At 44.8% G+C, this 24,271-nt stretch overlaps 2 protein-coding genes across 7 annotated transcripts in view; one reads left to right on the top strand and one right to left on the bottom strand.

Moving 5' to 3' along the window:
- The first annotated feature begins 4,014 nt into the window (after positions 1 to 4,014).
- Positions 4,015 to 24,271, top strand: part of dock6 (dedicator of cytokinesis 6) — a 56,425-nt gene continuing 36,168 nt past the window's right edge. For all 6 annotated transcript variants that reach the window (XM_076266350.1, XM_076266349.1, XM_076266348.1 and 3 more), the window contains exons 1-14: positions 4,015 to 4,126; positions 9,311 to 9,398; positions 10,258 to 10,433; positions 11,775 to 11,843; positions 12,004 to 12,127; positions 12,781 to 12,993; positions 13,321 to 13,406; positions 14,381 to 14,447; positions 14,680 to 14,829; positions 15,223 to 15,303; positions 16,178 to 16,334; positions 19,418 to 19,542; positions 19,810 to 19,903; positions 21,011 to 21,173. In XM_076266350.1, coding sequence (XP_076122465.1) covers positions 4,077 to 4,126; positions 9,311 to 9,398; positions 10,258 to 10,433; positions 11,775 to 11,843; positions 12,004 to 12,127; positions 12,781 to 12,993; positions 13,321 to 13,406; positions 14,381 to 14,447; positions 14,680 to 14,829; positions 15,223 to 15,303; positions 16,178 to 16,334; positions 19,418 to 19,542; positions 19,810 to 19,903; positions 21,011 to 21,173 — 1,643 coding nt within the window. In that variant the 5' untranslated portion in view covers positions 4,015 to 4,076. The remainder of the gene's footprint in view (positions 4,127 to 9,310; positions 9,399 to 10,257; positions 10,434 to 11,774; positions 11,844 to 12,003; positions 12,128 to 12,780; positions 12,994 to 13,320; positions 13,407 to 14,380; positions 14,448 to 14,679; positions 14,830 to 15,222; positions 15,304 to 16,177; positions 16,335 to 19,417; positions 19,543 to 19,809; positions 19,904 to 21,010; positions 21,174 to 24,271) is intronic.
- Positions 21,887 to 23,892, bottom strand: angptl8 (angiopoietin like 8). The gene is made up of 4 exons (XM_076265372.1): positions 23,279 to 23,892; positions 22,715 to 22,864; positions 22,073 to 22,183; positions 21,887 to 21,898 (listed from the first exon to the last, which is right to left on the bottom strand). Exons 1-4 carry the CDS (start codon positions 23,576 to 23,578, stop codon positions 21,887 to 21,889), a joined length of 573 nt encoding a protein of 190 aa, XP_076121487.1. The 5' UTR covers positions 23,579 to 23,892.

Raw genomic sequence — 24,271 nt, 5'->3', positions numbered from 1 at the left:
TGGGGGCGTGCCCTGGGCATGGACGCGTGGCAGCTGAGCAGGTGGATGACGGGCAGCTGAGGAGTGGGGCGACGGGGCGGGTGATGGGGGTGGGGGTTGGGGATGCAAGAGGTAGTGGTGGTAAGTGGAGAGATGGTGAAGAGGGGAAAGGGGTGGAGGGGGGGGGCATCCATTTTCAAGGACTCTTGGGGTTCGGAGAGCCCCTGAAAAAAAACCTCCCCCATCTGGAGGCGGGGAGGGGGCTGGGGTGTGAAAGAGATCTGGAGGGTGGTGTCTGACACTCTCGCTTTTGTTCTTTGGTAATGCAGCAGGGACAGAGCGAGGTGGGGTGGGGGTGGGGATGTTGCTAGTGTGTGTGTGTGTGTGTGTGTGTGTGTGGTGTGGTGTGGTGGGGTGGGGTGCGCTCTCACTCATATGCTGGGGGAGGGGCACTCCAACAATAGTGCCGGTCGAGGAATCGAAAGCCTTCAGCACAGAAAGAGAGAGGGAGAGAGGAAAGGAGAGGAGTAGAGGAAAACATGAGGTGGCAAGGGGGTGGGTGGGGTACAGATGGATTTTGCATGGATGCTGCTGATTTAAACATAATACAGTGCTACATATTATGCATTTTGAATGCTTTACAAATCATATCTAATGTGACAAATCTGACACTAATATCCTGTTCTGTATCAAAATACTACCATGGTATGTGCTTTAGGTATGTGCTCGTGTTTTGCTTTACGGTATTACCGAACATTTCTCAAAGAAACGGTGCACAACTCTGACGCATTGCGGAGGGTCCATACTCTTAATGTAATTGCAGGAATATGGCTCATTAACTCTGAAGATTGGTCCCCTCACACCGAAGGAGAGAGGGCCATCTTTCATTAGTCACGATAACTAATATACGTGTCAGATTGGGATAACTAATACACCTGTGCCTTCGAAACTAGCACGTGTATCAATCATCGTAATGACCACTGTATACACTCAATACGCTAATTGCAGGGTAGAGTCATGTGGTCAAAGAAAGGAGCTTAAACACTGCTGAACGTGGCTGGAATTTTGGCTTTATAAATAGATTGGGACATGCACGGGTGAAAGAGGGGGGAAAAAGGGAGAGAACGGGAGACTCATTTGTCTTCATTACCCTCGGTCCCTACCCCACGCCCAAAGTCTCTGTGTGAGACACACTCTGTATGATCCACATGCGTCCGTAAAGATGGACGTCTGCTCACTCGCTCGCTCTTCAGCCGCCAGCGCAGAGAGCCCCAGCCCTACTCCACGGTCATTGTCACCCAGAGTCTCCCCCACCCACCACCTAAACCTGAAAAACTCCCTGGGCTGTCTCTCCTCTGAGAAGAGAGGAGAGAAGAGAATGGGATAGGGGAGGCCCTTGTCCCCATACACAAACAGACACTCTTTCTATCTCTATCTCTCTCTTTCACACACACACACACACACACGCTGGCTGTGTGTACGTGTGTGATGGCGTGCACTGTACGGCAGCATACCTGCTGCAGCTCTCCTTGGTGCTAGATTAAAGGACCTGTGCACTAGGGTTGGGTGGGGAAGAGGTGGGGTTGGGTGGGGGAAGCAGCACAGTGTGGTCATACTTCACTGACAGAAGTAGGGAGGGAGGGAGAGGGAGGAAATGGAAGCAAGGAGAAAGGAGGAGTGAAGGTTACTTACCATAAAGGGGCATGCATTTCCTGGCCTTGCAGATGGGGTTTGAGCAAGAGCAAAATCTCCCTTTCTTAACAAAGGACATGCTACTGCACTGCATATGCATAAATACAAATTCAAATCCCAAATTGATATATACTTATATATTTATTATAATAGTCTCCAATAAAATGGTGATTTTTTGTTAATGAAACATTGAACATTCTGGCAAACATGTCTTGTTTTGGAATAAATTAAACAATTATATATTAGACATGCCTTAAATTTCTCATCCACACACAATTGTTTTCTAAATCACTTGTCTGTGGTCACACTTGCAAATATTTTTGTTCTTTAGACTCTGAAATGATGACCAATTTTCTCTGCAGCCTTTGTAAATCAAATCTGGCCAGCACTACATTTGGACAATGGAAAGCTTGGCTGAATCATAAACGCTTGGACACCGCCTTTTCAGAGAGACCCTGGCTGGTGCAAATGCCTGATGGACCTAATTATGGCGGACATCTCCCTCTGGTGGCGACGGGGCTGTAAGACAGGTACAGTATGTTGGTCACGGAGCGTCGTATGGCCTGGGGAGATGGCGGTCCTGATGTGCCAAACTACATTACCCATCACCAGCATCTCCACATGTGTACAGGCAGAAGCTTTACAGTGACTGTGTTTCCCACATCTAACTACTGCACAGCGTCATTCTGAGACTTGTGTTCATATGGAGTGGAGCAGTAGCCCAAGCCTATTTGAATATTTAGGATCATAATCACTTACTGTATAGTCTACATGCATGACTATCTGAATATAGTGAAGTAATATAGCGAAGTGCTGTTACTCTTGTTCACATGAAGACTTAATTGAATAATTGATTGACAGCAAAAAGTACATTGCTATTTGATTAAGACAGGATTTGGTTGATTATATTTGGGTGTATTAGGCCCATATGGTTCTGAGGAATCCCTTGCAGTTCATATGCAAGAATGTATGTATATGAAACAAATGCATTACCACTACATTTTACTGCACTACACTGCAGAAATGCAGTATTTTTGACATAAAACTGCATAGTATTGCATTGTACTAATAGCCTAGTATAACTGCATTTTTTTGTCCCATAGGCCTAACTGTAGCTATTGTTTTTACACATATAGCACATTTGTAAAACCACATGGAAACTAAATGTTCTCAAAAATGTATAAATCTCTAAGATAATAAAAATAGCCTAATAATAATGTTTCAACTGTGTGTAGCCAGCCTATAAGGACACATATTGTCCGTCAGTGCCCGTTGGTCAGATTATTCTCAAAATAAATTCCTTTACCATTGTAATATGTTCCATCCCCTCTTTGTAGATTGCAGCTTCACATTATGGAAATATTTTCCTTGCTAATCATAAACACTTGACAGATCCTACACTATTTGAGGTGATGGTTTGATCACATTATTTAGACAGTAGGCCTTTAAATGTATTAAAGGTAAAACTGCCAGTCTTTAACACATGGGCAAATGCAGTACAGGGATTATTTTTGACAACCTAAGTTGAAAAATGGTATTGTGAGAGAAAATAGACAACTCTCTGGACTACTTTCTACAATGTCAAATCCCAGAGCCCATACACAGACGTCGAGCTTGTTCATATCAAGGGAAAATGCAGTAATTACTTCTCCAAGGAGTTTTTGGTGACCGAAACTGATTGGCTATTCAGGAGAACTCTTGAAAGATGATTGGTTGACCCATTTCTTGGCACACACTACACAGAATGGTGCGGCGATGCCACCTGCTGTTCTGCCCTCTTGGTCTTCTCTTCGCCCTTTGATCCTAGAAACTGTTCTTATCAGTAGGCTGTGCTACACGGTATGTTTTGCTACCGCGTCATTAGCAGAGCTGTTAGGTATCTTTAAGTGGACACATAGATGTCAACAAACTGGCCAATCCATCTGCACGTTGCTTCTGCAGATGAACAACTTAACAATTGTCTAAGCCGCACCTCGCTGCCTAACATTAATCCCTTTCGAATCAGCTTATTGCTTCTATAAGATAGTCTACAGGCCTAGACTGCTCGTGACAAAAACAAACCCATGCGCTTGAATAACCTACTGTCTGTCAAAACCTAACGAATACAAACATTTCCGTTTGTTGTTGCAAAAACAAAACCACACCGGCTAGCATTATACATAATTGGTTTTAACGGCTTTTTGAGTCTGACCACATTAGGTCTAGGCTACGTTACAAAAACTGCATCTAGTTGCAACAGTCTGAGTGCGTCATAGCAACCGGTTAGGTGAGAATGCGTGAGTTTTTCGTCTCCTAACCACTAGGAGGAACCATTTGTCATTGTAGAGGCACAAGGAAGCAGAGTGTAAGCTGCCCAGTACGAAAGTGTAAGAAAAGGAGGATATTTTGGAAGGTGTCTGGATGGGATGGCAGCTTCAACAACGGAAAGGAGGGCTTTTGCCCATAAAATTAACAGGTAAGAGTCAATAACAAAACAGTGTTGTTTGCCAGTCTTTGGGTGTGATAGCTCGCGTGACCGAATTCGGCAACGTTAGCGCATGAATTTAGGAGGTATCGCTTGACATGAACCGCCGTAGCCTACTCCCGTGAGTGCAGTTGGACAGGGACGATTCTTTTGTTCAGCCCATATGCGTTTCACTAAAACTTGAAATTTGATATAGCCTACAGTAGATATGGAGACAGGAAGAAAACTCTGCTCGTTTAGGGCATTCCCTGTTGAATAGTTCAGACGAAAGTTCCTAGCTGGCTTGCTAAGAGATATCGGATTATTTGAATGAAGCTTTGCGCCACATTGATCAACCAAATGTTACTGTCATTGGCGATAACAGCATACATGACAGAAGCATATTTTCACTATACATATATATATATACTTTTTCAAAACATAATTTTACTGGTGGTGGTGGTAGATAGCCTACAAATGATGAATTAACTCATTCATACATTCTACCCTTACTACCGCATTGCTGTGTATGTAAGGTGTCTTGCAAGAATTAGGCTAAAACTAACACAAGCTTTCAGCGATGGGGAAATGTTAGCCATCAAGCTACGGTAAACTACTTTATGCGGGACCAGGCGGGTGTTGTTAGCTCTGTCTGTGGCGCTACTGTGAGTGGTTGTCACTAATGAACTGTGCCTGACCCTGTGTGTTTATAAGCAAATCACTGCCTTTGCCTTTGAGAAAAGGCTTATAGCCCATCTGTAAGCAAAACCGACTTATGCATTTTTTTAGACGTTCTGGGGTTGGGCTATCTTCAACCTGATACTATTCATCTCGCCTAATGAAAACACAAGCAGAACAGGGAATGTGCAGTTCCTTTTTTATCTGGGAAAATCACGAGTAGGCTACCTGGCTTGGGCTTTACAGTTTCATAGAGTGACTGTAGGAATTAGACCTAGGTTCTTTCATGTGACAGTAAAGTAGGCAACTCTTGCAGACTTGCAGTGTCTGTTGAAGAGCCTGTGGAATATATTCTTGTTGCAGAATAGAGTTTAAAGCCTTAGTAACCAAAGTGAGCTTAAGTTAAATTGATTGCAAGCACTACAAAAAGTAAAGCTCAAAATTGCTTCTTTTCATCATTATATGGTTCTATAAAGAACCACGACTTGAACCTTTACATCAAGTGAAAGGTTCTTGACATTGGAAATGGTTCTTTAGAAAGACTAGTATTTTCATACCTTTCCTTAAACATTTTTTTCAAAGAACTAGCACCTTGCGGGTTCTTTGGGGCACTATATAAGGTTCTTCTATAGCATTGCTTCTATAGCATTGCTCTCATTTCATTTTTAGAGAGTAGCTTTTGTTGATAAACAAATGTATTTTCCTTCAACCCCCCGGGGCTTGTTTAGTGGGGTGTCCATAAAGCAGGGCAGGAGTTTGATAAGCGTCACATCTCGTGTATCAGGCAAGCGTGATCAAAACCAAGCGGAAATCTTTGCAATCTTGGAATGTGGTGAGCATGTCAACAAAGCCCCAAGGCACAGTCTGCCTCTATTCTTTACGTATATTTTTGTGTTTTCATCTGCCAACCTGTGAGTGACCTACCATTTCTGTTCTGAGTAGCAGTGATGAAACGGCACAAGAAAAGTTTAAATGTAGACACAAGTTTTTCGCCTAATTTTTCTCTTCTCTCCACCTTTCTTTAGCGTTGGAACTTTGTCCATTGTTTATGTCCAGGATGCAGGAAAGGGTGTGAAGTCATTCTAGGCACTGTGTTGCGGCAGAGATTTTTCTTCCTTTTTCCTGTTCAGACGTCGGCTATGTAATATGAAATGTAGGCCTAGGCCTTCGTGGTCATGTCTCATCCAGTGAACACGTTGGCTTTGATTAAGCCAAAATAGCTTGGGCGAAATGTGCTGTGTAGGTCACATTATTGGCTGAGGCTATGTACCATATTACTTCTGCCACAACACACAACATGACTGCTAGAGCAGCGCGTTCCGCGCAGCGTGGCATGGAGTTCTGCCTTGGGAAATCCAGCTCTGCAGTCATCACTTTTTTATCATGCCAGGAAGTGTGGGGAGTGTTTGGCCTGACTGAGTGGCCTGACTCCCCCAGGGAGAGAGGCCATATCCGGGCTATAGCTGTACAGCTGACAGCATGGTGGATTCGGCCGAGAGAGGGGGATCGTGGGGTGTTTGTTGGGGCTTCCCATGATGGGGGGTGGGGGGGGGGGGGCAGAGGGAGCAAAATAGTGTGAGTTAGTGTGTGAGAGAGCGTGAAGAAGAAAGAATGCAGAAGGAGGAGTAAACCTCAGTAGATAAAGAGAGTGGGTGAAATGTAGGTTGGGAGAGTGTGTGTGTGCGTACATGTGTGTGTGTTTCAGGCTAACAGCTTGAGCACTGTGGCATTCCAGTGTGTAGAGGAAGGGGCTTGGTTTATGTGTGGTGACAGGAGAGGTTGCTCAGTACATGGAAGGGGCAGATGTTGGGTCCTCGCAGCTGTGTGTCTGTCAGTGTTGGCGTCTCTGAGACAGAGACTAAGTGAGAGAGTTAGTGTCTGTTGTTGCTCTGTGTGCTTGTGTGTGTTTCTGTGTGTTTCTGTTCATGGGTGTGTTTGTGAGAGAGAATTGAGTCCTGTGAGGAGTGTATATTAAGTGTTGAATGTGTAGTCAGAGACCAAAATCATCATTGGTTGTGTGTGAGTAAATTAATTTCTGCTTGTGTGTGTGTGTGTGTGAGAGAGAGAATTAGTGTCTGTTAGTGTGTATGAGTGTATGTGTGTGTGAAAGAGAGAGAGAGAGAGAGAATTAGTGTCTGTTAGTGTGTATGAGTGTGTATGTGTGTGTGAAAGAGAGAGAGAGAGAGAATTAGTGTCTGTTAGTGTGTATGAGTGTGTGTGTGAGAGTGAGTGAATTAGTATTGGTAAGTATGTCTGTATAACGGACAGACAGAGAGAGGCACCAAAAAAGAGAGAGAAAACGGCAGTTTGAGTTACTGGGGGGAGCAGCTGCATACTGTCTATGAAAGGAATGGGTGGTGGTGGTGGTGGTGGTGGTGGTGGGGGTTGCATTGCTTTGTCCCCGTCAGGAACTAACACTCCCATGTGTGGTTGGGGGGCAGCACATGGCCCGGAGTGTGGAGAGACCACTTTGGTCCCTGCAACCCACCAGTCCAGTCCAGTCCCACGGACCGGCGCCGGCGCCGTCCAAGCCAGAACAGCTGCTGGTGCTGCTCCCCTCCTGGACTCCACAGCCGACAGTAGCACCAAGCAGGAGGGCAGCTGCACAGCTCTGCAGAGCAGACAGAGGAGAGGGATCGTACTATGGTGTGGAGTGGGGGGGATACGGTTCGATAGAGAGATCTCAGATCAAAGGCGTTCATGAGCATGCATCGCAATGTGAAATTGGTGGGAATTTTTTTTTAGACCTGTTCCTTTTTTTTTAAGTGTTAGTCACCCTGTGTGATTCAGTTTTTTTTTTCCTTGTGAAAAAATTGAATATTTTTAGATCTGCAATAACAACATGTATATGAAGATTAATGGTTTAGAGTTATTCCTGTGTGCATGTTTGGTGGTGTTTGCTCATGCAGTTGTTGACAAATTGAGTGGGCCTGAACATTTAAATAAAAAGAAAAAAGGTGTGAAATGTTAAAACCAGTGTGGAAAGTGGACACAAAAATCCGGGGGCACTGTTTATCTGCCTTGTCTTCATACCCATCAGTATCCAGAAGCAATTGAAGTTCAGAAGCAAATGTTTTGACAAACGAAACCATTTACTTCACATTTAATGTATCAGAAGGCATTCCTATTGCAACACAAATGGGCAGCCCCTAGTAGCTGAACTTGTTGTTCCTGTCTGCCTGTATCCCTGATTGCTGTACCAGTCTCCATCTGCCTCCTCTCGTCTCAAGAGGCACTCGCTTGTATTGTTCCACTCTAGCCCATGTGACTGGGCAGAAGAGGAAGTGCATGCTGGGTGCTCAGGGCTGAGGTCAATATTTTTGTTTACTTCCATGTGTTATAAGGCACTTACGTGTTGGATTTCACTTTTGGCTAAACGGACGAACAGGAACATCCCACTAGTCAAACATAGTGTAAACCCATGACTTCATAACAGTCGTTATTGTAAACATATTCAGACTGTCCATTCACTTTATTCAGTCATGATTAATGAGTGCCAAACACAACAGTCTGGACTGGGTGTGAAATGAGACATTTGAAAATAAAGATTCAGCCTAAGGTTAAGCTTAAGGTGTGCTTTATTGTCCCCAGAGGTTAATGTGTCTTGGGCTCCAGCCACTGCACCACATAACCTAGGCCTACACCACATCCATTGCACAATCAATACATGTTATTCACTCCAAGAACACTGCATTACACAAGTCTAGCGACTGAAGCTGTGGAGGTGGAGGTGGTTTATAGGAGATCAATCTGTAATCTAAGGGCTATGTGCATTTTGCTGCAGACAGTACATCCCCAAATCACAGCTCACTCACTCACATGCCCATGCCTGCCATGATGCCCATGACGTCCTGGATCCTGGGCTTTCCTGGAGGAGGCTGCTGGCACTGGTGTGCTCCTGCGCTTGCTGATTTGGATTCCCGGATCTTTCTTGTCCTGACAGGGTGCTACTTCTTGCCTCTGTTGTCACTGTAGTCCTTGTCGGCCACTGAAAAATGGCAGTAAACCGTGTTAGATTGTACCAGATTAGCGGAGTAAGTTCACCTGTGAGGCTATCAGTTTGTTAACTGTGACATTTGTTGATATGGTCCAGGTGGGCTAAGCAAACATATTCAAAAGTAGCAAAGCTCTGGATGTCCGAATTCCAATTCTGAGTGTAGATGACCTCTTTGTGTTTTTCTCTGTGGCTATATTCATCCATGCTACATGCACAAAGTGCAACTAAACATTGAAAGATTAGCTGTGTCTGGTTCAGTGCTGCTGTGGGGAATGGAGAGTGGGAATGGGTAGTGGGGTTAGGCCTCCATACCTCTGTTTTGATGCTGGGCAACATTGTCAGTTCAGGTACCTCTGCACTCGCACTCGTACTGTACTTTGCATTTGTTATTCTGCTCCCATCTGAAACACTTCCCGGCTGCATATTTGCACGTGTTCGATCATACAAATAAAAGTATTGCCACTGCTATATTTAATACTGTTTGAGGTATTGATCAGTATTATCTTTTGTTTCTCTTCTAGAACGGTGGCATCTGAGGTGAGGAAACAGGTGTCCAGGGACTATGGGTCACCACAGCTATCTAAGAAGCGTGCAGGAGCTCACCAACCTGTGAGTGTGTGTGTGTGTCTGTCTCTGTGTGTGTGAGTGTGTTTGCATGTGTTCTTTTGTCAAGGATGAGTGCAGTAAAAGTGGTGATTTGAATGCAAATAGCGGTTGAGATACAAACAGCATGTTTTTAAAGATATCGAACCAGGCCGTCCTTTTTGAAATCTTGTTGTTTTACCACCAAAGACAATCCAAAGGCAACTCTGGATTTGGCTGGGGGAATAACTCTGTGGTTAGGGTAAGTCTTCAAAAGAGGAAGAGGTTGCGCCACAAGCCAGACAAATCACTTTCTCTTCTGCCCTCATTTCCTCGTCCTGTCTCTGTAATAAAGAAGATTTTTTTTGGCATATGCAAACTCAAGCTTTACTGTAAGATGGTGCAGTCAGCGACCATACGCGCTCGCCCTTAATATTTTTTGTCACATTCAGCGAACATCTCCTCACAATCGGCTAACTGCCCATCATGTGAGTTCACTGTAAAAAAAACAAACAGTCTCTGTAGTCAGCCCAGGCTGGAAGCAAACAATGTGGGGGCAGTCTGTCCCCCAAACAATTCAAAACCCTGTGTGGAGTTTCTCTGGGAATACTGTAGGGAAGGGTGAGCCACATCTTTGGTGTGTTTTGTTTGTCCTTGGTTAAAATATAATGTACGTTTTATGCATTAAAAAAAAAAAAAAAACGTGTCTGCATGCACAATTGCTAACTGACCCTTTAAGTGAGATACTGAACTGTGCATTCTGTCCTCAAAAGTACCCAAATTCGTTTATTGAAGTGTCCTATTGAAATGAAATAGAATTGATTACAATTTAGCATGATGTGTGTATGTGGTGTGCGTGTGTGCATGTGTGCCTGTGTGTTTGCAGCTGCCCCTGACAGAGGTAGTGGAACCGGTGGACTTTGAGGAGTATGTGAGCAGCCACGCTCCCGGACCAGAACCTGGACCACTCCGCCAGCTGATGGAGTTCCCTCCGGATGACCTGGAACTCGTCCTGCAGGAGAGAGAGTGCAGCACGCTTGAGGCAGCTCTTCCTGAGGAAGAGTGAGTCACTAACACACACACATACTCACACACATGCACACACACATACACACATACTCTTACTCTATCACAGCCACACACATACTCAAACACATACACACTCTGTCATTCGCTTACTCACACTCACTCCTCTCGCAAACACACAGTGGCATGCGTGGACACACACAATCCCGAGCACGGTTCATTACTACTGAGCACATCACTTTTGTAGGCCTGTCCCTGTCATGTGACACATTCTGCACGGCTCAGTGGCCGTGGCCTGCTTTTACCTCTGGGACCAAGCTACCCCAGCTCTGCATCTGCAGCTGATGTGTGTGTGTGTGTGTGAGCTCCACACCATACCGCACACAGCACCACCAAGCATTGCATGGCAATACGTAAGGGATAATGTATAGAGCGCCGGTCGGAAAATAAGTCGCGACAGGGCGAACAGGACTCCGATGCGGCAGCGTTGGGAAGTCCCATTCAAGTCATTTGTGAAGAGCCGTGTAATACATGGCAATACATGCACAATACATGCACTGCATAGCATTTTACAGCAGAGCACAGCGCTCTACAGTGTTTTGCACAGTATATGAATGCATTGCACACATCCCATTGCATCTATTGCACAGCACTGTGATGTGTTCTGGGAAGCATGTCACATGGCAGTGTGTAGTACTACACAGCCCTGCACAGACCTCCGCTATTCAGCTGCACCATACAACACTCTGCAGCTCTACACAGCTCTGTGCTGCATAGCATTGTGTATAGCTATAATGCTACACAGTTGTGCTCATCTTTACTCATCATTGGGCCAAATTAGCATTGCACAGTATTTAACAGAATTTCAATCTTTAGAACATTGCATTGCACTTAATGACTCTGCACAGCAGGATCCAGGGTATGTCACTAGACCACTACAGTACATGACTGTATTGTCTGCATTACTGCACTCTGCAGCACCACACCACACTGTACACCACTCCTGCATTGTGTGCCAATCACTACAGTGTTTCCCACAGAATTAAATTCTATTTGTGGTGGTAGGTTTGCAGAATTGACTTGAATGCAACAGTTTTTAACAAATTAGCGCAGCGTGGTTATGATGCTAACCAGATTTAAGCACAATTTAGTACAACCTGGAAAATCATTGTGTGGTGGTCAGTGTTGATATTGTGGTGGGCCGCCACAAATAAGTCAATGTATGGGAAACACTGCACTATATAACATGACACCCTTTTTTATTCTGCTGTACACAACATTGCGGCACCAACACCTCACAGTTGCTGTGCAGAAATACACACACACACACACTAGAGCACCGCATCAGCAGTTTTCTGCGTTTGTGTTTTGTTGTAGGACACTGGACCCCCGAGTGCGAGACGCCCTGGGAGTTTACACAGATGACTGGCTCATCATCCAGAGGAAGTGAGTACGGCTAGGCAGGCAGGCAGGCAGGCACAGAGGCTGCTGAGGCCGCACTCCGTTACGGTTCACTGGACCACAGAGATGAGGACAGCTGTGAGGACTTGTCCCTGATGCTGGGCGGCAGTGCCCGTTTTGACCTCTTGTGACCTATCGCACGCAGGTACCAGCGCTACAGCACCACACAGTCACCACACAACTCGGAGCGGCAGAGGGAGAAGCAGAGGGGCCTGGTCAAGCAGACCTTTGAGCTGGATGAGACCGCAACAGAACGTCATGACGACCAGGTCGGCTAGAACTTCTCTTTCTCTGTTTAAGCGTGTCGGACCACTTTGTTTATTTACTCCCCACTTTCTCTTTTTCTCTGTTCCCCCAATAATGTACCCTGGAAAATCCAGAGTTGTCGCAAGAGCACAATTTGAATTGTCTCTGCGAGACACTCTGGCAATGAGTAATGATGCACGTTACTTTTGCCGCTTGTATCGCGGGGAGCCAATCACATCGGTGTATCTCATATAGGCGGGCCAAAGGCGAGCTAAACAGATGACAGTCGTAGTGTTATCCAATTGCGTAGAAGTCCGGAATCAGTCAGTAAACATTGGTCGTATAGTCTTATCCAATTGCGTGCAGTGAGATTTTTAAATGCACGCTTGGTGCCGCCCCTCGAGTTGGGCCATTACATTATTTGTGGCCAGACCCTTAATCTTTCTAGATTACCAGGGTCTGGAATCTCCAGGCTACCAATAATGTACATTTTATCCTCCCAATGTGGGGTTGGGAGTTGAAGATGTGGATGGCAGGTTATTCTGAGGCACTTGTGAGCAAGGTGTCAATTCCCATGTAATAGAATAGTATTTATCTGTTTTATTTGTGTTGTATCAAATGCTTTATGGAAAATGTGAATGAGACTGTTGAGCGTCCCCGTTGCTGTGTCCATCAGGACGAGGCAAAGCGTCGCTCGGTGTCCATGGACGACACGCCGCGGGGCAGCTGGGCCTCCAGCATCTTCGACCTGAAGAACTCGTCTCCCGACGCACTGCTGCCCTCAGTGCTGGAGCGCACCAGCGCCGAGGACATGGACCGCCGCAACGCCGACGCTCGCCAGCAGGGGCGCCACACCGACCTGCTAGGCCTCTACCCCACACCTGACGAGGTCTGTGTGTGTGTGTGTGTGTGTGTGTGTGTGTGTGTGTGTGTCTGTCTGTCTTTAATTGTATAGCTCCCAAAGGGGAGCCTGATATATCAACAGCTGAAATCCATCCACTTGTTTGAGTGCTATATGATGGACTTTGACCGTACAGTATTTGCATGTCCCCCTTGCTGTCCTCTCAATGTCCCTGTCTAACATGCTTGTTCTGTTTCTCTTTCCCTCTGTGCCTCTCTCCCTCTCTCTGCTCTTGCTTCTTTATTGCGGTGTCCTGTGTCAACGTTGCCTTGGTGTCTGTGTAAACGTTGTGGGCGGTCGGTTCTCACGCGGCAGGACGAGGCGGTGGAGCGCTGCTCCCTCCCAGAGGTCCCCAAAGAGCACATGGGCCAGAGGATCATGGTCAAGTGTCTGTCCCTCAAGTGAGTATCTCTCTCTATCTGTCTGTCTGACTGTCTGTCTATCTCTTTCTTTCTCTCTCTTTTTCTCTCCCTCTCTCTTTCTTTCTTTCTTTCTCTCTTTCTTTCTTTCTTTCTTTCTTTCTCTCTTTCTCTCTTTCTTTCTCTCCATCCCTCTCTTTCTCTCTCTCTCTCACTGTCACTCTGTCTCTCTCTGTTTCTCTCTTGTTTGCTGTCTCCCTCTCCCTCCCCACTTCCTCTAAATGCTCTCTTAATTTCTACCATTTCTACCCCCCCCCCCCCCTCAGTTTCAATTTTCATTGGAGCTTTATTGGCATTACTGAAGCAAACCTATAACAAAATAATACAGACAGAGGGAGAATAGGAAATGATACAGTATTACTGTACGTACTATACAGTATAGTAATTCTGTGTGTTATTATGGATAATAATTAGTGATAGAAAGTGAAGTATGTGACAATATAGGCCACTCTCTTCATCAGTTTATGACAGGTTACCAGGTACCGTGCAGCTAGATTTACACAACTTTTGTGCTCTCCCAATAAGTATGGAAGCTTGTCTTCATTTTTTAATTGATGGAAATATTGGTTCCTGACTGCTGAATTTACTGGATTCAGTGAGGAAGTGTTTTTCTTCTTCTACTACTTCTCCCCCCCTCTCCCTCTCTCTCTCTCTCTCCCTCCCCCCCCTCTCTCTCTCCCTCCCCCTCTCTCTCTCTCTCTCTCTACCGGTCTTGCTCTCCAGTCTGTCTCTCTCAGGGTTCATATGCCCGCATGTGCAACAGTCACTCATCAGCAGACCCCCAGAGAATCAAGCCATGTCATATCACTGTATACTCCACACTGCTCCAACACATTTCTCTGACCCCCATGTTCCGCATTCTACCCTCATGTGCGCGTTACACTGATACTATCTGCAGCCAATCCAGAGCTAATCTCTTGTGTGTGTGTGTGTCTCTCTCCTGGTTGTCCCTCCAGGTTTGAGATAGAAATTGAGCCAATATTTGGAACACTGGCTCTGTATGATGTCAAAGAAAAGAAAAAGGTATTCATTTTTGTATTGTTATTATCACGGAGTTACTTGCATTAACTCCAGTGTGTCCTTTGGAAAATTTATTTTGAAGTAGAGTTTGGATGTTTTCATTTGACCTGCGACCTGGAGATTTGATTTGAGTTGAAAATGGCTGTGCCGATTGTCCTGATTCCTTGCCTCTCTCCTCCTCCTCCTCCTCCTCCACTACCTCCTGTGTTCCCCCGTCCCCCCCATCACCTCCCAGATCTCGGAGAACTTCCACTTTGACCTGAACTCTGATCAGATGAAGGGCCTGCTGCGGCCTCACATCCCCCACACGGCCATCTCCACCCTGGCCCGCTCCGCCATCTTCTCCATCACATACCCTTCCGCAGACATCTTCCTGGTCATCAAGGTAGCTACGAGCAGCCAGCAGGGGGCGCCACTAGCCCACAGCTCATTGGGGAAATGACCTGCGCTGCGCTGCACTGCTGTGCCTCACTGTGCCACTCGGTCATTCTCTCATGACCTCTTATGTTCTCACTATAAATGGTTTTATTAGTTCATGCATTATCCAATCCTCTCTTATATGCTCTCTCGCTCCCTCTTGATATGACATCCTTGTCTCTTTCATATGTCTCACTGTCTCTCTCTCTATGTCATGTTTCCTTCCTTCTTTCTCGCTTTCTTTCTATGCAAACTGTACCCCCACCCCCTCTTTCTCTCTCTCTCACACCCACACACACATTCTCTCTCTCTCTCTCTCTCTCTCTCTCTCTCTCTCTCTCTTTCTCTTTCTCTCTCTCAGTTGGAGAAGGTTCTGCAGCAGGGCGACATAGGGGAGTGCTGTGAGCCCTACATGATCATGAAAGAGTCCGACTCCACTAAGGTGAGTTACAGCTTCACTGGCTAGCAGCAGCATGCAGACACCAGACTGACCTCTGAACTGCACATGCAGAGTCCCAAAAGGGTAACATGCGGTCACCTGTGTTTGCTGAATCAGAAGCAGGACAGCCAATATTTAAGAATTGTCTAATATTAAAGCAAACTTTATAAAGTTCAGGGATATATTTGCAGAGGAAAGAGAAATAGGTGAGAAGGCCAGACTGGCACAGACGATCAAATATTAGAGCCAAGAATGCACATGTCCTGTGTGTGTGTGTGTGTGTGTGTGTGTGTGTGTGTGTGTGTGTGTGTGTGTGTGTGTGTGTGTGTGTGTGTGTGAGGTGCAAGTGTGCATCTCTGTGTGCGTGCGTGAGAGGCAGGCAGACAGTGCGCTTGGCAATATTTGCCTTCATGACGATCAATGTCCAGCAAACTCCTAAAAGGGTCCAATTATGTGAGGCCTTGGCAATATTTCTTAAAATAGAAATATCCATGTTGAGAAGACCTGATTTAAAACTAACTAAGGACACTTTGTGTCCTTTAAAGCTTAAATAGCTTAGAGCTGAAGCTAAAGATGTTGAATGGTAAAGCTGAGAACTGGTATTGGCTAGTTTAGAAAAAAGAAGAAATCACCAATCTCTTCTACTAAATTAATTAATACAACCTTCAAAAAGAAAACAGCAGTTTTTATAGATTGGCATACTATGTTGATTCTCCATGTAAATACGGCAATATCCTAAAAGTGCATTGTGCCTCACTGATATATAAGTGTAGTAGTTATATAATGTTTGTATGGCTGGCTGTTTGCCTGCCTGTATTTCTTTGTGCGTACATGCCTATATAAATATGTGTGTGTGTGTGTGTGTGTGCGTGCGCAGCATAAGGAGAAGCTGGAGAAGTTGCGTACGCAGGCGGAGCAGTCCTGCAACAGGTTGGGTCGTTTCCGCATGCCCTTTGCCTGGACTGCCATTCACCTGCTCAACATCGTCAGCAGCGTGGGGGGGCTGGAGCGCTCCGACCCCGACTCAGACAGTGGTACCTCAGACACATCACGACACACCACACTACACAGTAGTACACTATAGTACACCACACTACACAGTAGTACACTATAGCACACCACATTACACCACACTACACAGTAGTACGCTATAGCACACCACATTACACCACACTACACAGGAGTACACTATAGCACACCGCATTACACCACACTACACAGTAGTACGCTATAGCACACCACATTACACCACACTACACAGTAGTACGCTATAGCACACCACATTACACCACACTACACAGTATTACACTATAGCACACCGCATTACACCACACACACAGTAGTACACTATATTACACCACGCTACACAGTAGTGCACTATAGCACACAATTACACCACACTACACTATAGTACTACACAATATTACACACCACACTACACAGTAGTACACTATAGCACACCATTACACCACACTACACAGTAGTACACTATAGCACAACACACTACACCACACTACACAGTAGTACACAATAGTACACTACACCACACTACACAATAATACATTACACCACGCTACACAGTAGTGCACTATAGCACACAATTACACCACACTACACTATAGTACTACACAATATTACACACCACACTACACAGTAGTACACTATAGCACACCATTACACCACACTACACAGTAGTACACTATAGCACAACACACTACACCACACTACACAGTAGTACACAATAGTACACTACACCACACTACACAATAATACACTACACCACACTACACCACACTACACAATAGTACACTATACCACACTACACAATAGTACACTATAGTACACTACACCACACTACACAACACTACACCACACTACACAATAGTACACTACACCACACTACACAATAGTACACTACACCACATTACACAATAGTACACTATAGTACACCACACTACACCACACTATACAATAATACACTACACCATACAATAATACACTACACCACACTATACCACACTACACCACACTACACAATAGTACACTACACCACACTACACCACACTACACAACAGTACACTACACCACACTACACCACACTACACAATAGTAAACTACACCACACTACACCACACTACACAATAGTACACTACACCACACTACACAACAGTACACTACACCACACTACACAATAGTACACAACATTACACCACACTACAGTATAACACACGATAGTACACTACAGTACACCACACCACACCGCAGGATACCACATTACACCACACCACACCACACCACAGGATACCACATTACACTTCACCGCACCACATGATCGTACACTACAGTACACCACACCTCACCACACCACAGGATACCACATTAAACTACACCACACCACATTATAGTACACTACAGTACACCACACCACAGGATACCACATTACACTACACCACATCACATGATAGTACACTACAGTACGTCACACCTCACCACACCATACCACCATACTACTGTGCACCACACCACACAGTACACCAGCATGTTGACTTAAAGTGTAATTCCAGCTAAAATTAACCCAAGGGTATTTTTCTGCATTAAAAGACATCAAATAAGCCGTGGAGACAGTATTTTTCGTTGATCAACCACTACAGAGCTTGCTCCAGTATACACTATAGCCCCAAATCGCAAATAGTGGATTATCTAAGGGCCATGAGTGAAACGCTTCTCAGATAGCATTTTTTTAACCAGTAATATTGTTCAAAACAGCATTAAACCTCGTCAGTAGCTTGCTCAGGGTCCCTACACATAAATCGAAGCACCAACATAGTTAGCGAACCCGTCGTTTATTACAGAAGACTAAAAGAACACTTACACTAAGTATCCTAACACTTACTTAGCTCGAAGGAAAGTCCATATAAAGCATTACCTTCCGGCAAAAGACGTCATGCTCCGTGTGAGATCTCAGTCTTCTGTGAGATTAACAGTCTTTTGTGATAAACTCCGGGTTCGTTAACTACGTTGTTGGTGCTTCGTTTTATGTGTAGGGACCTTGTGCAAGCTACTGACAAGGTTTGATGCTGTTTTGAACAATATTACTGGTTAAAAAAATGCTATTTGAGAAGCGTTTGACTCATGGCCCTTAGCTAATCCACTGTTTGCGATTTGGGCATATACTGGAGCAAGCTCTGTAGTGGTTGATCAACGAAAAATACTGTCTCCACGGCCTATTTGATGTGTTTTAATGCAGAAAAACACCCATGGGTCAATTTTTGCTGGAATTACACTTTAACTCAGACACCTCAGAAGGTCCCAAATCCCTATCTATTGCCGAAAGACGCCACATGCGGACATGACAGGACACTAGGGATTAGATTAGAGGACATGAGATTACAGCACAGTTGTTCATTCAGCAAGCACTTACAGTACATTACATTTCCATAATCCGTAATGCCAAATATGGCATTACTTTACATTCCAGTAGATTTGTTTATTTAACAAACATGGTGTTAAGTGTACATTCTAGAGGATTACTTCATATTACATGGCATTAGAATGAAATGATATTACATGGCACACGATTCATTTACAGTGTTTATTCTCTCAGCTCATACTTCTGTTTAGTTCATGTTTCTGTGTTATTCAGATGAAGTGGGTTTAGTAAATATTATCCCAGAAGTGGCCTTGTCTCTGCTGACCTGCATTGACATTAGGGCATAGCCTGGGTCAGGGGTCATATAGCTTCTTTTGCAAAACTTCAGTGTCCAGCAACCATTGATCTACATACATATAGAGGGTTTTTACTGGTCAGAAATATCTGCCATTCTTATTTAACTAGACACATGACTCATATGTACCAAGCTGTGTCTTTGCTGGTACTTGTTTTTATTTTCTTGCCTCCTGTACTCCCCATTTGCCCTGTCTGGGGTTCTGCGCAAGATTTCAGACCCTGCGGAAAATTCTAATTTCTTAACCACATTAGGTTTGATTAGTTTTGTTTTTGATTGTTATTGTCATCATTTCACCGTCATCAGGGGCCATATACAAATAGACCGGAACATCCTATACATTCTATACATGTATTCCCACCTAACTGACTCGTCCTTGTTTTGTTCCGCAGAGAGAAAAGGGACGTGGAACGAGCGGAAGAAGAAGGGGTTCGAGCGGATGAGTGTGGGGGAGGACATGTGTAACTTCGCCACGTTCCGGCCAGCCACTCTCACAGTCACCAACTTCTTCAAACAGGTCAGCGGTCAATACATTCTGGACATCTTGTGTCTTTTTTGTTGTTCCATTGATCTTTGGTCAAATAGGTCAGTGTGTTGGTTTGTGCTTATCTCTGGTCATATGTGCAGGACTTTGAACATATCTGTGGATGTCCAGTTGGAATAACCATTCATGTGTAGTGTACATATATATATGTTTCTATGTGTGTTGTCTTATGCGTTTGTGTATCTCTGTATGTGTTGTGTTTGTGTGTGCGTGTGTGCGTGTGTGCATGTGTGTATATAGGAAGGTGACAGGTTGAGTGATGAGGATCTGTATAAGTTTCTGGCTGACATGCGTAGACCTTCTTCTGTCCTGAGGAGGCTGAGACCTGTCACTGGTACCTGCACACCCCCAACCTGACCTTACACTCTGCAACCACAACAGTTGCAACTGTTAAATTGCAACACAACGCTCCACATTTACCTCTAAATTACCTTTATCACTACACTTACTAACTTTCTGTAAATTATATCATTGATTACGTTTACATGCACTTCAGTATCCCGGTTATTAGCCTTAAGGGTCATTCACCCCAAGAACGATAACGACAATGATAACAATAATATGAATACGGCGTTCACATATAAACTATAACAATAACGGCATGAAAAACTATATTGTTGGGGATCACTTTCAGAGCGATTTTAAGAACGATAAAAAGCTAATAGCCAATCACAACCCATCAAATTTTAGCCGTCACATTCATTAACACAAGGAGAGACTTCGTTTATCGTTGTTCAGTGTGGGCGCTTTTATCGTTATGGTTATAGTTATCGTTATCGTTCTTGGTGTGAATGACCCTTTATCCCGGTTTTGATCATATTTGGGATGTGGTGTTTACATGAACACAGAGAAACCCGTTTGTTAATATCCTTGTATACCTTGTAATCCTACTATCCCAGTTACCAACAATAAAGTGTTAGCACAATATTAGCACACCCTATCCTGGTTGTGTGTGTATGTTACTCAAAACCGGGATAAGGGCTTATCTGCGGTATTGAAATTGGGATTATGATGTTTACATGCGCAAATACCAAACCGGTATATACCGGATACTTCAAAATCCCGATCATAACCGGGACACTGAAGTGCCAGTAAACGCAGTCATTTAGCTTGCTTTAAGGTTTGATGAGTTTGTTTTTGCTTGGTTTGAACTAGGTTTAATGTAGTCATCTTCTGTTTTATCACATTCACCTTTTGTGACTCAAAATGCGCTTTCGAATAATAATCAATAACTTGTATCTTCATTCTTCTTCTCCACTCCCTCTCTTTCTATTTTCCTCCCCCTTTTGTCCTCCCTCTCCACATCTCTACCTCTGTCCCTCTCTCTCCCCTCCCTCGCTCTCTTTCAACTCCGTCTCGTTTCTCTCTCTCCCTATCTCTACCTCTCTCCCACTCTTCTCTCTTTCTTCTCCCTCTCTCTCCCTCTCTCTCTCTCTCTCAGCCCAGTTGAAGATAGACATCTCTCCGGCCCCCGAGGCCCCTCACTACTGTCTGTCCCCTGAGCTGCTGCATGTCAAGCCCTATCCAGACCTGCGCGTGCGGCCCACCAAAGAAGTGCTGGAGTTCCCCGCACGCTATGTCTACACACCACACACACACTACAGGTGGGGAATCATCCACACCCACGTGGAAACACACTCACCCATACACACAGACATTGACTTGCATGCTTTATGGATATTCTTGAGCAAACACACATAAGTATAAGTATAAGTATATATACGCTTTTGATCCCGTGAGGGAAAATTTGGTCTCTGCATTTATCCCAATCCGTGAATTAGTGAAACACACTCAGCACACAGTGAACACACAGTGAGGTGAAGCACACACTAATCCCGGCGCAGTGAGCTGCCTACAACAACAGCGGCGCTCGGGGAGCAGTAAGGGGTTAGGTGCCTTGCTCAAGGGCACTTCAGCCGTGCCTACTGGTCGGGGTTCGAACCGGTTACAAGTCCGAACGGGCTAACCAGTAGGCCACTGTGCCACAAACACACACTGCCACTTGTACCTCTCTTGAGATTATCTGGTCAAATGACTGGTTGGTTCAAAGACACTTTACACTAGACAGGGATTATTGAATCAATATTTATTTTAAATATCAAAGGCAAGTTAGTAACAAAAAGTAAGTAACTAACACATAAGTAATAAAATAATAAGTAAGCATATCCGAAACATTAAAATACAGTATTATATGATATGATGTATTAGCTGAAATGTATTGGCTGGATCTGTTTGTGGGTATGTAAATAGCTTGAAGTATAGTCTTCCATAAAATGGGAGTGTGGAGTGTCCAGTGTGTCTTTTCTTCAGGCAGGTCTTACGACCCATTCTGTAATACACAAAAACACTTTTGTTAACTACAAACAAAAACAAATGATCTAACTAACAAAGGCACATTTTCATAGAGTGTCATTGATTCTTTTTTGGTAACACACAGGGTAGATATATATTACATTAGACATATTACTTTTGTGCTTTTGAATACTATAGAGTTTGGACTTGCCTGTTTCTGTAACTCGGTCAACTGTTGGTTCTGAAGCTCAATTTTCTCCCTCTGTTTCTTGGTCCAGTCCAGTAAATCCTTCAGCAGCCTTGAGTGCTTCTGAACTGTGTCCTGAAAGCAAAGACTATTTAGAACCAAGGCAAACTGACAATGCTGATACAGTATAATTATGCTGATGCTGATGCAGAATGATCACAAATCAAATGAACCAATTTCAATTCAAAGTCAATTTCAGTCCGATGGCCTTGACATAAATTTCTCAAATCTCAAAGTGAGTGAGTGTTTTAATAGGAGAGTTTAATAGAATATTTTTTGCTGTCACCAGCTCAGATGGGGGGCCCAACTCTTGCCCTTAAGTCTCTCTAGGCTTTGGTTTCTGTAATAAACCTTTAGGCTGTGTTGAATTCCATTGATTTGTGTCACCTCAAGCTGGTGTGTGGTGAGCGTTCTGGGCCATAATGGCTGCTCTGCATCACCCAGTGGGTGCTGCACATTGGAGGTGGCTAGTGAGTTAGTTCCCCTTTTACTGTAAAGCGCTTTTGGTGCCTTGATAAAGTGCTGTATAAATGCAAGTTGTTGTTGGTTTGTTGTGGTTGTCATTGGTTTGTTGTTGTTGTGGTTGTTGTTGTTGTTGTGGTGTACCTTGAGTGATTTGACGTTGTCAGGGCTGGCGCTGGTGAGGGTGGACTCCAGTCCACTAAGCTTCATCTTGAGCTCCAGCTCCTCCTGCTGCACCTGCTCCACCTTCCCTTTAGCCTGCTGGGCGCTGCTCTTAAGATCCGCAGTCTGCGCCTGGGAACCACACCAGAAATGGCACTCATGTTCACACATACGTCAAGTCTGTCACGTGTTTTTAAATATGGGTCTTGCCCTTAATGGATGCTTTTTGAGCAAAGACGCTAACAGTACAGGTATACATTTTTGTCAATATATGTGCTCTGTGGATTTTAGACCCGTGGCTCCATGGTTGTTTTAACACCTTAATCAACTGTCTGAAAAACCCTTAACCCATTCAATTATCTACTAGCACTCTCTGAAACCAGGACCTTCAGGGCAAATTAAACAACCAATTTGTGAAATAGACACCACTTTTGTTTTTACGTTAGTAGTGACCGCCTCAGTTAGTGACCTCTTTATCACAACAGTCAATATTTAAACATGGTAGGTCAGTTTGCTTTTCCCGTCGTCACCCCCAACCCCTCTCACCTGGAGGTGGTGGATCCCCTCTCTGATCTGGACCTCTGCCTGCTTGGCCTCCAGCGTCTGGCGGTCGATCCTCCGCACCAGGCTCTCGGTGGTGTGCACGGCTCTGGCCAGCCGGGCTAGCCGGGCCTCGGTGGTCTGGTAGGTGTGGCGCAGCGACTCGCTGAACTGCAGCACGCCGAACATCAGCACGTTCACCTCCTCCTCGGAGGCCGGCTGCCCTGTCGTCGGGGCCGCTTGCACCCTGCCACCAAACGCCCACATGGCGGCCGCCGCCATGAACAGCCTGCACAGCGACCGCATCGTCACGGAAGTCAGTTACCAGTTACCGGGCGTTAGCCAATCAACAGGGGATTTCACGCCAGTCCTGGTGGATGTGGTTGAAAAGTGGAGATGGTTGTTCTGTTGGAGGGGCTTAGTGGATGTGTGGCTGTGATGTGATGTGATGTCTGTTGAAATGGAGCTAGGAGGCCTAGAGCTAGTGCTCAGAGCTGGCTGAGTGCGTGCATGTCATATGGTTTCCACTTGACCGTCTCTCTCTTATATTGGGCTGTGTGTGTGTGTGTGTGGATTGGTTGTGAAATCTCACTTCATTTCAGGGCCAATCACTAGGGAAGGTAATGCCCCCTAGCATTGCATCAGTTGACCTTGACCCCGCAGCATTGAGCAGGGAATCCAGCCAATGCACAAACATAGCTTTTCTCACTCTATCTCTTTTTTTCTCTATTAATATTATATTTAATATTAATAATATAATATTATATTTAATATTAATAGCCTAACATTAATATGTGTACGCTCTGAGGATTTATATGGTTGAATGGTATGGTTATTTGAGGTAATTAAATACTGGCCCAATAAATGAGTGTAAAATCCCTACCCCTTTTCAGGTGATGACTTTTGCGGTTATAAGGACAGACATCTTTTATCTCACCATTTGTATCCAAACTGTGTGTGTATCTGTGTCCAGGCATGTATGGCTGTGGGAGAGGAGAT

The sequence above is a fragment of the Alosa pseudoharengus genome, unplaced genomic scaffold, assembly GCF_046254945.1.
Source record: "Alosa pseudoharengus isolate Yale_2024_CS ecotype anadromous, Long Island Sound unplaced genomic scaffold, YU_APseudo_1.1 YU_APseudo_1.1_scf_4, whole genome shotgun sequence".
Classification (NCBI taxonomy): Eukaryota; Metazoa; Chordata; class Actinopteri; order Clupeiformes; family Clupeidae; genus Alosa; species Alosa pseudoharengus.
The sequence above is the reverse complement of the archived record's forward strand: the minus strand, read 5'-3'. Positions and strand labels throughout refer to the sequence as shown.